The sequence below is a fragment of the Typopeltis vanoorti genome, chromosome 18 (assembly GCF_054136105.1).
Source record: "Typopeltis vanoorti isolate ZY-2024b chromosome 18, IOZ_Tvanoo_1.0, whole genome shotgun sequence".
NCBI classification, from domain to species: Eukaryota; Metazoa; Arthropoda; class Arachnida; order Uropygi; family Thelyphonidae; genus Typopeltis; species Typopeltis vanoorti.
In genome coordinates, this window is record NC_143566.1 from 77,766,877 (window position 1) to 77,781,376 (window position 14,500).

The window sequence follows — 14,500 nt, forward strand, 5'->3', positions numbered from 1 at the left end:
CTCTCTTATTCCATATGAATTTATTCAATTGACTTCCCACCATAAAAGTTTTGCTGATTCTGTTGTCTATTTCTATATTTAATTTACCATCTTCACTAAAAATCGTGCCTAAATAGCTGAAATGTTTTACTTGTTCCACAGGTTCTCCATTCACAACACAGTTGACATTTTCAATGATTCTGCCTATTTTCATTGTCTTTGTCTTTTTATTGCTGACCTTCATACCATATCTATTACAACAGCTATTCAATTTAGTCAGAGAATCTTGCAGACTTGTAGCGGATTTATTTAGAAGTATAACATCATCTGCATAAAGCAAAGAGCTGACATTAACATCTCCAATTTTGATATCATGTTTAATACCACTTTCCTTCATAATGTGATCCATATAGATAATGAATAACAGAGGGGATAATGTACATCCTTCTCTCACACCAGATTTAACATTAAACCATCTTCCTGTACTTCCTTCAATTCTAACTGCTGACTTACAAATCAAATAAAGACTAAGTATTGCTTGACATTATATGGTGTTATTATATGGTGTCAATTATATTACTTGACATTATATTATATGGTGTCAATGCCCCATTGACACCATATAACTGCAGCGTATTGAATAGCTTCTCTCTTGGCACCTTGTCATATGCCTTTTCCAGATCGATAAAACTTAAATACAGATCTTTGTTATATTCCCATGCTTTCTCGACTATTTGTCGTAAAGTGAAGATCTGATCCTGACAGCCTCTATTTGGCTTGAATCCAGCTTGTTCTTCACCAAGCGTTTCTTCCACAATTCTTCTCAACCGTTTCTCAAGTATACTTGCATAGATCTTGCCAGGAACACTCAGTAGGGAAATACCTCTGTAATTCTCACATTCAGTTTTATTTCCCTTTTTATATATGGGTACTATGAGAGCTCTACTCCAATCATCGGGAATTCGTCCCTCTGTCCAGGCTTTCTGAACTATGCAGTGCAGCCACTGTAAGACTCTTATACCACCATACTTCAGCATTTCTGGTCGAATATCATCTACTCCTGCTACCTTTCCACATTTCAAGCCTTTGATGACTTTTTCTACTTCAAGTATGGATATGTATTCCTGACTGCATGCATGGTCAATGTCTTTTACCACTGTGCTGACATCACTGCTTGTTTCATTTAGCAGTTTTTCAAAGTAATTACTCCATACTTCAAGGATATCTTTTTCTCCCGTTTTCATGTCACCTTTATCATCTCTAATTCCTTCTACAGCACTCTTTCCTCCATTCTTAAGTTTCTTCAACAACCTCCAGAATATTTTGCCACCTTCTTGATATTTATTTTCTATATTCTTGCCAAAGTCCTCCCATGACTTTTGTTTAGCTAGTTTTACACAGTGTTTAGCATTCTTGCATTTGTCTCTATATTCTCTAAGAGCACAAGCTGACTAATTTGACAGGAACTTTTGGTATGCTTTCTTCTTTTCCTTCACTGCCTCTTTAACTTCCTGTGTCCACCAGGGAGTTCTGATTTTTTTATCCTTACAGACAACCTCACCACATGCCTCTCTGGCTGAATCAATCAATGTTTTCTTCAGAGTTTGCCACTGAATCTCCAAGGTTTGATTCCTGTTCTCAAACTCTTTCATTTTTTTTCAATAACCTTTGTGTACTTTAGTCTACAGCTCACATCTGAGAGCTGCTCAACTCTTATTCGTTTTAAAACTTTCTTACACGTTATTCTTTTCAATATGAAATTCAATTTTATCCTGCTCAAGACTAAATAGTGATCACTTCCAATTTCGAATCCTCTGTACACTCTGGTGTCCTGCACCAGGGAGAAAACATCACTATCAACAATAACATAGTCAATGAGACTTTTCTTATTCATAGCCTCTTCTCTCCATGTGAATTTGTGCACATTTTTATGTTGGAACATGGTGTTAGTAATAACCAGTCCATGTCCTGATCAGAAATCCAACAGATATTTGCCATTATTATTAGCTTTGCTCTTTTCTCCAAATTTTCCCAAAATATTTTTGTATGTCTCACAATCATTTCCTACTCTGCTATTTAGATCCCCAACAAGGACCAACTTTTCCTTTTTCATTGTGTCAGTTGCTTTTTCTAAAGCCTCAAAAAATTCTTCCACTTCTACCTTAGTAGAACCTTCTGTGGGGCCATAGGCACAAATAAGTCTCATTGTCCAGTTCCCCATTCTCATATTTGCCAACATTACTCTACTTGAGACTGACTGCCATTCAAGAATATTAGCCTCGTATTTTGTGTTGAATACTATGGCTACTCCTTCTTTTCCTTGATTGTCATTGCCTGAATATAACATTTTGTATTTATTGCTCGGAAAGATCTCACCAGTTTTGGTCTTTTTTGTTTCAGTCACCCCTATTATGTCGATCTGGTACTTATCTAATTCCTCAGCTAGCTCCATTTCTTTACCATTCAGGCTTCTTACGTTGATTGTACCGATCTTTAACTCTGGTGGTGTTGAGTTGGGGTTGGTTTTCAGATTTGTTCCAGTAGCTGACTTATCGCTGTTCGCCCTGGTTCCATGGCAAAAAAAAATGGGGGCCTTGTTTAACCAGGCGACGCCCCAGCCGGCATGAAATTTTGTCATGTTGTACCATCATTTTTTATTTTGGTTTAACCAATAAGAATACAATTTGGTCGGCTCAATCCCAAATTGCCAGTCCATCCTTGTTCGTTCAGTATCCAGGTAGATACCGAAAACAGTGCACCACAAGAAGGTGAGGATTGGACATTAGGTCAGAAGCCCTGGTCGGTTCTCTGCATTCCTTTAAAGGCTATGTGGAGGTCTCCTCTCAGTTATACAGCTTTGACCATTAAGCACCCCTTCAGAAATACTTTGCTAGCTTTTTTTTTTTTTTTTGTAAATTCTTCTCATTTTGCTTGATTTTACACTAATCTTAATGTGGAGAAATTTTCTGAAAATGTTGTCCTTGCAATCTTCCACAACAAAAAAGTAGTTTGTAGTATTTCTCTCTTTACATATTTTTTCCTCTATTTACTTTGTTTTCTAGTTGATTTCTCCAGAGAGAAGAATGTAATGTGATTTTTGTGTGGCATAGTTCAACCTAACATTTATAAAATTTGTCTTTTTCATATATATGCATGTCATTGAATATTTTTAATGTGGTCATTCATTTTAGTTATTTGCTTCTTTATGGAGAAAAAAGTCCCTTTAAATATTAAAATTGCCATATCTTTCAAAACTCACAACCTGTTCTAATATAATTAAAGAATTAGTCAATTTGATTCACTAACTTTTGATTTCAATTAACTTTCATTTTAGTAAGAAGTGACATTATACAATGACAAAACTAACAATCTATGCTCAAAAGAAGGCATTTTAAAATACAGTGACTTTAGACAATTAATTAACAATATTTTAAAACTTAAAAACAAAACAAAGTTAATTTAAAAAAAAAGAAGCAAAATATCTTAATGAATGAAGCATTAAATGCTATTCATTCAAATGCTGCACATCACTGCCTTTAATCTATTTCATTTGAATTAAAACTTATTTATGACTTATTTACTATGTTATTAAAATTAAAATTAATTACAAAGAGGAGCTCAGCATTTACTAGTATATTTAAATTTAATAAAAAAAATAATAAATTATGAAAAACAGTTCTAAGAAGTGTTGCTGACCAAATTTTGCTTGCTCCAGTATGAAGATATTCAATCCATGGCAGTGAATGTGGATCTCTATACCAACAGCCTGTTGTAAATAACATTCCCACATGAAGTGTGGGAATGGTAACACCTGTAAATATGGAAAGAGAGGAATAACAGATCAGATTATAAAAAAGTTTGAGATTTTTTGAGTAAGCAAATTAATAATGACTAATATAAATTCTAATGCATGTTTACAGATTAGTGTATTTAAATAACTGAATACTTTATTTGGTCTTCATATTTTTGATACTGAAATAACAGACAGATTCAAGAAATAATTATAAAATTAATAAGAGAAATGCATTGCTCAAGGTTCCTAAATACTTGCCCATTTCCCCCCCCCCCCCCCAACCCTATAGTGTAGCTTTGATTATATTTTGTACTTCACTTTTTATAGTCAACTTGAAATTGCTGTCACATTTTGAAGCATGTCCCTTTATTTTCTGATTGCTCTCTTTCTCTCTCCCACACACACAAGCATAACTACTTTATTATTCATTGTTAAAACTTATATGTATGTGTAACAGCTTTTTGTGAGGATAACACATTTTTGAAATCAGCAAGAAAATGTTTTAAAATGTGTATGTTAATATTGTGGGAAAAGCTTTTCAAACAGCTGTGTGTGTATGTGTGTATGAGAGAGAGAGATTCTTTTATTATATACTCTATTACAGATTTATTATTATGATTCTATTATATCTCTTATATTATATATAGTTTATTATAAACACTATTACTCTCCACTGATTAAGAAATTTTGGTTGACAGATAAAACTGTGGTGATGTAATTAGTCAAGCATAATTAGGAGAATCCAAGGCAACAAAAATAATGCACTTAACTGCTTTTTATTTGCAGATGAATGGTCAGTCATACACATAAAGTGGGTGCAGTGGTACTGTCTGTGCAATGGATAGTTTAGGATAAAGTGAGCAGAAAGAAACAGATTTATTCACTGGCAAGCCCTTGTCTTAGCACCATCTGATCTGTGTTTATTTTACACCTAATCTATTCTATAACTAATAATGAACAATTGGTTGAAAAATGCCAGGTCTATAGCAACATCTTATCATATATTTCATCCTGTTAGCCTCCCATTCACACTAGCCCCAAACTTAGTGCTACATGGGAAGTTATTATCATTATTACATTCATTTGTTTCTATCCTAACTGGACTCAAGTCATCTGATATCATTCGTAGTACTCCACCAACTCTCCTGCATCTTCTGTCATTCCTAAAAATACTATATGCTTTGCACTTGATTCCGGTTACAACATCCAACTCTGAAGGCCAGGTTTCATGCCAACAATTTTAAGCTGCAGTGTATTCACAAAAGCAAGCAAAAGACTCAACCACTTTGTTTCTAATATTCTGGGCATTAGAAAACATGATGAGATAATATAACAGGTTACCTCCTTGTGTTTTCTTATACTTAAATCCACAGTCTGTTTTGTTCAAAGTATCAGTTGCTGAATGGGAAGAGGATAGCAGTATATGGGAAGCTTTGACAGATACTGAAATGATGTAGTATCTCAATCTGTTCCTAGAGTTCGATAAACAAATAGAGTGGGAGTGAAATGGATGTGCGATCTTATTAAACAAAAGAGATCTAGGAGAAGATGATGAGGAAGGAATATCGTGCAAATAAGAGTGAAAGGAGTTATGAAATATAATAGGTGAAAAGTTACGAGTATTATGAAAATCTAAGTTGGAGTATAAAAAGAACAGGCTAAAGGCAATCTAAAAGAATTTTATCATTATGCTTCAAGTAAAAGAAAGAATGATTGTGGAAAAATAACTTTACCAAATGCAGATGGTGCTCTAGTATCAAAAGCAGATGCGGTAGCTCAAATAATGAGTGCTCACTTCACCAAGCTCTATCAACCTAGGGTATATAACATAGTGCACAGTGTTATCCATTTTCACTATATTATTTAAGGAAATTACAACGTACTAGGATATACATTAAAATAAATTTTAATATAAACTAGCCAAACATTTGGCCAAAGCTCTCTCACACTATACTGGTAACACACCTTCATACATAAAAAACTCAGCCCATTTCAAAGCCAGCATAGAAAACCTTGCACTCAAACACACTGACATAATGGTCAGTTTTGATGTCGCCTCCTTATTCACAAATGTCCCACTCAAAGAATCCTTAGAGCTAATCCAAGCTAAATTTCCTCCCGATATCACAGCCCTATTTCAGTTCACAATGAACTCAGGCTATTTTGTTTGGCAAGGAAAATTCTACAAACAAATAGAGGGGACAGCCATGGGTTCTCCACTCTCCCCACCCTTGGCCAACTTTTATATGGAGACTTTTGAAGAGAAAGCCTTAACATCTGCCCCACAAAAACCAACCATTTGGCTTCGCTATGTAGATGATGTATTCGCTATTTGGCCACATGGCTCCGATGCACTCCTCTCCTTCTTAATACACATAAACACAACCAACACCCCAGAATCAAATTCACCCCGGAAGAAGAAAAAAACAACTGCATTCCTTTCTTAGACACACTAGTCACCCGCCAGCCTGATGGAACCTTGGTTTTCTCAGTATATAGAAAGCCCACCCATACAAGCAGATACATTCACCAACACTCCCCCCCCCCTCACAACAATATGGAGTCATTAAGACACTACACAATAGGGCTAAACTTATCTGCTCTAATGACAATGCCCTAACCACAGAACTAAACCACATTCTCAGCCAATGGCTACCCCCCCCCCCCCCAAAATCCAAAAAATATTGAAACCAGTAACCCCCCCCCCCCTCACAACAAGGATTACTCTAAATCCATCACCATACCCTATATCCGAGGCACCTCGGAAAAAATCACAAAAATCCTAAAAAAACATAACCTAACTTCTTGTTACAAACCATATAAAAAATTGACATCCCTTATCCACTCAACTAAAGACCAACCTCCCCCCCCCCCCTAGACCTACCTAGTGTATACCAGGTCCCTTGCAACTGTAAGCTGTCCTACTTTGGCCAAACAGGCAGGACAGCAAATATCAGAACACAAGGACTACATCCGGTTTCACCAATACAGCCACTCTGGTCTTGCTGACCATGCGCTGGATACCTGCCATAGAATACGGTGGAAGAAAGCCAGGATTATACACCATAGCAAATACAGATATGAAAGGCTTTTCATAGAATCAGCTTCAGCCTAAGAAACGATCCAAACCTCAACAAATTTGGCTGCATGAGACTTCCTTAAATTTGGGAAACCTACATCAGAAGACCTTCAGCCCAATTGCCCAAGAATACCAACATTGCCCGCTAGAGGGCACCATCAGGACTTTAGGAGAAATAACAGCTTCATACTTCTTCCTCAGTTATTGTTGTGCCTACGTGCACGTGTCTTGTACTTAAAGTCTTGAAAATAGCAACGTGACGTTGCCGAAATATAGAAATATATTAAAATTTATTTTAATGTATATCCTAGTACGTTGTAATTTCCTTAAATAATATAGTGAAAATGCATAACCAACGTCTAAGCCTTTCCACAAGAATTCCATAAGAAGTGCTATCCAGTGCTTTTTTTCTGGCGTAATGTACTGAAGTGGCATTCCAGCACCTATTTTTTTTTAACAGTTTTTTCAAAAGTAATTTTTGAAATAATGTTCGTGCATACATAACACATGCGCATGCGTGTTACCAGGTGTCGCCTGGTAACACACATGACATAAATTTAACGTCATTATTTTCATATCCTTTTTTTTTTTTTTTTTTTTTTTGTGTGTGTGTGTGTGTGTGTGTAAAAGTCTGACTCCAAGTTTGAAAATGAAAAAGATTCTCAATTACTTCTCAACCACCGGTCCCATTAATAAAAAACCCAGAATAATAACAGACACGATGTCAAAAAATATGGAAATAATGGTGCGAGTTGATGTTTTCGAATCATCTCAAGCTAATCTTGAGGAGCAAGGCCAAACTAAAAATGACTGGCTGAATTGCTGGACATTAGATCCAAAAAAAGAATGGATGTATATTTGCAAAAAGAAACTTGGCTGTACGCCTTGCAGAAAAGTTAGAACTCTTGGAATTGAAACAAAGATGGGAATGAAAATTTCCAAAGAATGGGCCAACAATGAGATTACATATTCTGGCAAAGATAGGAAGCTACAGATGAGCTCACTTCGAAAAAAAATGTTCGATCACAGAGAATCTGCTGCACACAAAGCAGCATTAAAAATTGTTTCTGAAGCCGAAAAAAGACCCTTGAAAAGGTTTTTTTTAAAATATTATTTTGTGAAAAAGAAATAACTGCAAAAATTTTTTGAACTGCATATAAAGTAGCAAAGGAAAACCAATCATTCCATGATTTTGAAAGTGAAATTGATCTGCAAGAACTGAACAGAATTGAAATGGGTCATATTCTTCATTCAACAAATGCATGTATTAATATTGTGAATCATGTAAGTGAAGAAATGAGAAAAAATGTGTTTAAAGAAATCGTTCAATCCAAAAATATAATTTCATTGATAATTGATGAATCAACAACAATAAGCAATAAAACCGCTCTCATAGTGTATATTCGATGCTGTATCGAAGGTGTTGGAATTAATTCACCAATAAATTTATTTTTGGACTTGATTGAACTTGAAAACGTAACGGCAAAAAGTGTATTTGATTCCTTACTCCAATGTCTTAACCATTATGGGATGACAGAAGATTATTTCAAAAAATATTTAGTTTCTCTAGCATGCAATGGCACTGCTGTAATGTTAGAGTGTAAAAGTGGAGTGAAAAAATTGCTGTCAGAAAAATTTCCTTCTATTATAGTTTGGCATTGTGCTAATCACAGACTAGAATTATCAGTAAGTGATGCTGTAAAGGAAATTTCAGGAATCAATAGATTCAAATCATTTATTGATAAACTTTATGTCCTATACCATGCTTTGCCAAAAAAACAGTAGAGAGTTGCATTTATGTGCAGAATCACTAAAGGTTGAGCTGCTGAAAATTGGAAGAATTTTAAGTACTCGATGGGTGTCATCTAGTTTCTGTTCAGTTTTGGCTGTGTGGAATAATATCGAATCTCTAGTGCATCATTTTGAAGATGCGATGCATGATCCTAGGAGAGATAAAAATGATAAATGTACGTATGATGGCTTAAGAAGAAAAATAACATCTACAGACTTTTTATTGGATCTAGGATTGATGTGTGACACTCTCCAAGAATTGTCTGAATTAAGTTTGGACCTGCAAGACAGCGACATGAACCTTTACAAGGCAAATCAAAAAATAAATGCACTTGTACAAGTTTTTGAAGAAAGAAGACAGAATTTTGGACCCTATTATAGATGTGCTGCAGCTGCTGTACACGATCTGTGCTTTTGTGGAGTTTTACTTCATGAAAAAGCTCCAAAAAATAATCCTCCTATTGACCCAAAAACATTTTATAGCAAATTGAAAGAGTCAATTGAAAAAAAGGTTGCTTGATAGCGAAGATGTTGAGCTAGCACTTTGGGCTTGCGTGCTTGACCTTTCTTTGCTCTTAGATATTAAGAGCAAAGAAAGGAGTAAAGACAATTTGTTCAACGAGAATTGGACAAAACTTTGGAAAACACTATGAACTTCTCTTAAATTATATAATGTTTTTACAAATTTACTTTTATATTTCGTCTTTGGTTGTATATTTTAATTTGTTTGTTTAATTTTACATTTGATCATGCCTAAAATAAAAAATCCTGAAGAAAAATTATATTTAATTCATTTATGCGACTCTATGACAGCAACAGCTGCTTTATATTTCATTTAAATTAAGATTTGAATATCATTTTCTTTAATAAAAAGCTTAACAAGATTTGAGTTCCGGCACCTTTTTTTCTAGAAAAAAAGCACTAGTGCTACCACTACATTGGATGAAGAGATAGAAGTGCATGAGGCACTTCTAGAGCTGTTGTATAACCTGGATAAGAATCTGGCAATTGGGGCAGATGGGATATCAGCATATGTTCTAAAGGAATATTCAGATGAACAGCTATCCATTCTTGAGATGAATAGATGAGTCTTAGTCTTTCCTGAGTTTTAGCTCAGGAAAGATTCCACAGGAATAGAAAGAACGTATGATAATTCCATTACACAAGGGTGGTGTAAAGACTGACATGTCTATCTATCAACTTATCAGTATCTCTAGAGTACTTGTAAAGATTTTAGAGAAGTTGATAAGAACTCACATACAGAAATGGGCAGACAAACAAAATATACTTTGAAAGGAAAGTATATTTTGGGTTTACTAAAGTTAGAGGTCATGTTTGAACAATTTGCTCACATTTTATAATAATGTTATGGCTGAGTTGGATCAAGGGAATGGAAACATTATGATACTGTCGGCCTTTGATAAGATACCACATGAGAGGCTGTTGAGTAAACTGGAATATGGGATTGGAATGCTAACTACTGGCTTGGATAAGTAGATGGCTGATGGAGAGGTATCAGAAAGTGGTATATGGGATGAGTGGGTTGAATCTGCCATCAGGACAATCAGAGATGCTGCTGATATACAGTATTTACATGGTGATTTGAATAGGCTGGAAGTGTGGGCAAATGATAATGTCAATTCAATGTTAGTAAGCATAAAGTCATGCATTTTGGTGTTATGTGATATCCAACAGAATATTATATTGGTGAGATTATGCTCGCAGTAACTGATGAGGTTAGAGATCTTGGAATTATGGTGGATAGAAAATCAAAATACAAAGGTCACATAAAAATATTGGAAGTACAAGTTAGAGGATAATTGTGATGTTGAAACAAACATTGACATGTAAGGATATGGAAGTCACTTTGCCTCTTTACAAGATCTTGACATGACCGTACCTGGATTACTGTGCACAGATTTGGTCTCCTGGGTTTCAGAGGGATTAAAAAAAAAGCTGTGGAAAGGGTGCATTATAAAGATGATATTGGTATTGCATAATGTAGATTACAAGGATAGAAGAAAGAGAGGTGTTATGATAGAGGTCTATTAACTTTTCAGAGGGTGCTATAGGATATTGGGTGATACATTTTTTTCATTATAAGGAAGGTAGAGAGAGGGGACAAGAGGATATCCATGGAATTTAAGTTTGTATGCAGTTAAGAAAGAAATAAGAACTAGATTTCTCTCTCGCAGAGCTGTGAGTGAGTGGAACAGTTTGCCTATTAAAGTAGTAGCAGGTCCATCTAGTATGAATTAGTTTAAGAAAAAGTATGACAATTGGTATGGGTAATATTCCCTGGAGGTCTAACAACAACAACAACATGAGTATAAACAAACACAGTAAGATTTACTCAAATGTTTTATTAATCAAAATAAAAAAATCCAAGTCAAATGGTGATCATGATCCATCAAAATCAGCTAGTAGAAAGGGAAATATGATAATAATTATTTAAAACATATCTACAATGCATTAACCAATTAAAGTTGTCCACAACCAACCAGGTGATCATGTTTTAACAAACATCACTATAAAATCCTCTTGCCACTCTACTTCAATGCCACATACAAATATGGAATGCAGCCCTACTTGATATCATTGCTGATTTATTTTTCAAGTAAAAAGTGAGTGGAAAAGACATTTCCAATTATTCTATATCCAAAGATAGTAATAAGAATAAAAACAAAATCAAAGCATTATACTGAGTGGCACTTTTACTTTTCGTTTTTCTGAGAGGAGAATGCAATGATAACACATACTTTCACCTTTATTAACAGTGAAACATGACATACTGATGTGGAATTGCTTTAATTTTCAACTTTTTCTGCTAGCAATGGATGCATACTAGCACCTATTTTCTGACAAAAAAGCACTGATACTGAGTGAACTATAGAGTGAATTATAATAATAAAAAATATACAAGGATGATTTAGTGAATAATGAGGATTCTGTACAATATTCAGGGAAAACCTTTGTTTACTTATGTCCAAAAATACACTGCCACAAAGTATATTGTATTATACACAAATGAATGAATCTATTATGTTGCAAATGTGTTCATTTTGTTAATTTTTTTGTTCCAGTCTATAAATGAAGATATAATTGAATATATAAAGATATATAAAACTGAAGAAAAAGATATCCCTGAAGTATGGAGTAATTACTTTGAAAAATCGCTAAATGAAACAAACAGTGATAGCACAGTGGTAAAAAACACTCAATAGGCATGCAGTCAGGAATATATATCCATACTTGAAGTAGAAAAAAGCCATCAGAGGCCTGAAATGTGGAAAGGAGCAGGGGTAGATGATATTCGACCAGAAATGCTCAAGTATGGAGTGGCTGCACTGCATAGTTCAGAAGGCCTAACCAGAGGGACAAATTCCAGATGATTGGAGTAGAACTCTCATAATACCTATACATAAAAAGGAAAATAAAACTGAATGTGAGATTTACAGAAGAATTTCTCTACTGAGTGTTCCTGATAAGATTTACACAAGTATACTTGAGAAACAGTTGAGAAGGATTGTCGAAGAGAAGCTTGGTAAAGATCAAGCTGGATTCAAGCCTATTTGGCTGTCAGGATCAGATTTTCACTTCATAACAAATAGTTGAGAAATAATGAGAATATAACAAAGATCTGTATTTAAGTTTTTTAGATCTGGAAAAGGAATATGAAGGTGCAAAGAGAAAGCTATTCCACACACTACAGTTGTACGGTGTTAATGGAGCATTATATCAAGCAATACTTAGTCTTCATTTGAGTTGTAAGTCAGCAGTTAGAATTGAAGGAAGTACAGGAAGATGGGTTAATGTTAAATCTGGTGTCAGACAAGGACGTACATTATGAAGGAAAGTGGTATTAAACATGATATTAAAACTAGAAATGTTAATCTCAGCTCTTTACTTTACATAAATGATGTTATACTTCTAAATAAATCCAGTACAAGTCCGCAAGATTTCCTGACCAAGGAATAACTGTTGTAATAAATTTGGTATGAAAATCAGCAATAACAAGACAAAGACAATGAAAATAGGCAGAAGCATTGAAAATATCAACTGTTGTGAATGGAGAACCTATAGAACAAGTAAAACATTTCAGCTACTTAGGCACAATTTCCAGAAGATGGTAAATTTAATATGGAAATAGACAACAGAATCAACAAAGCTGATATGATAGGAAGTAAACAGAATAGATTTATACGGAATAAGAGAAATTAGTCAAAACACTAAATCAGCTGTATACAAGACAGTGTTCAAGCCAATTTTAACTTATGGACCTGAGAGCTGGGTCAGAAGTAAAACACTTGATCAAAGACTAGAGACTGCAGAGTCCTGAGAGTCCTGAGAAAGGTTAGGGGAGTGAACAGATGGCATCAATGGCAATATCATATTAAAAATGAGGATATTAGGAAAGAACTTGACATCATTAGCATCTAGGAATGTGTTAGCAGAGCTAATCTCAGATGGTATGGTCACTTAAACAGAATGAGAGAGGAAAGATCCAGAGGAAGACCAAGATATAGGTGGATTGATATTGTAATAAGTGCCTTAGAAGATAGAAATATAAGATCTGATAATTTGGAGTCTTGACAAATAACAGATCGATTTGGAGGAAAATTGTAGATAGGAAGTTAGTAATGATGTAAGTTTTCATGTAATACTATCATATCCTGCATATGTCAGGAATATGATGATGATGATGAACAAATAGTTGAGAAATAGCTGGAATATAGCAAGGATCTGTTCTTAAGTTTTGTAGATCTGGAAAAATCCATACAACAAGGTGCTCAGAGAAAAGCTTTTCAAAAACACTACAGTTATATCGGGATAAATGGAACATTATACACAGAAATACATAGTCTATATTTAAGTGTAAGTCAGTAGTTAGAACTGAAGGAAATATAGAAATATGGTTTTGATCTCAAATCAGGTGTAAGACAATGATCCACATTATGAAAGAATATAGTATTAAACCTGATATTAGAATTGGCAATATCAGACTTAGCTCTTTGCTTAATATAAATGATGTACTCCCAAAGAAAGTACAAATCTCCAGGATTTTCTAACTAAACTGAAGAGCAGCTGTAACAATTTGCCATAAACACCAGCAACAAAAAGACCAAAATTATGAAAATAGGTAGGAACATGGAAAATTTCAGCTGTATTCTCAATGGAGAACCTATAGCACAAGTGAAATATTTTGGCTATTTAGGTGTACAGTTTTTAGTGAAGATGGCAAATGAACTCAAAGGAACCCACATAATCCAGAATATTTTGCCACCTCTTCATATTTACCTTCTATATTCTATCCTAACTCTTCCCATGACATTTCTTTAGCTACTTTTATACAGAGTTTAGCTACATTTTTCTCTGTATTATTTCAGGATAGTCTGCTAACTTATTTGCTAGGAACCTTTGGTATGCTTTTTTCTTTTCCACAACTGCTTCTTCATAGATAAAAAAAAAAAACATCACGGTGTTATTTTTATCAGACTTAATCACATGCCTATCAATCAATGTTTTGTTCACAGTTTGCAACTGAGGATCCAAGGTTTGGTTCTTGTTTTTGAACTGTTAATTTTTTTCTTCAATAAATGTTTGTATAGTTTAGATTACAAGTTTACCTGTAAAAACTGCTTAACTTTAATTCTTTTTAAAACTTTCTTCCATTATGTTATTTTCAATTAAAACTTACTTATATCTAATTTATTCCACTCATTTACCATTCTTCAAGCAAAAAAAATTCCAGTCTTAACTAAACACACTCTTACACAACTTCTATGGATGATCTATTTTCTCTACCATTCAGTCATGCACTAACAGTTTCTTTAGTATCCACTTTATAAAATACTTTT

The 14,500-nt window shown here is 34.4% G+C and overlaps 1 protein-coding gene across 3 annotated transcripts in view; it reads right to left on the bottom strand.

Annotated features, from left to right (window-relative positions):
* The window catches only part of Jarid2 (Jumonji, AT rich interactive domain 2), a 557,336-nt gene that overhangs the window by 149,294 nt on the left and 393,542 nt on the right, over nucleotides 1-14,500 (bottom strand). For all 3 annotated transcript variants that reach the window (XR_016549859.1, XM_090408748.1, XM_090408747.1), the window contains exon 15: nucleotides 3,676-3,790. Coding sequence is in view for 2 of the 3 variants with exons in the window: in XM_090408748.1 (XP_090264874.1) it covers nucleotides 3,676-3,790 (115 nt within the window). In the remaining variant the exon portion in view is untranslated. The remainder of the gene's footprint in view (nucleotides 1-3,675; nucleotides 3,791-14,500) is intronic.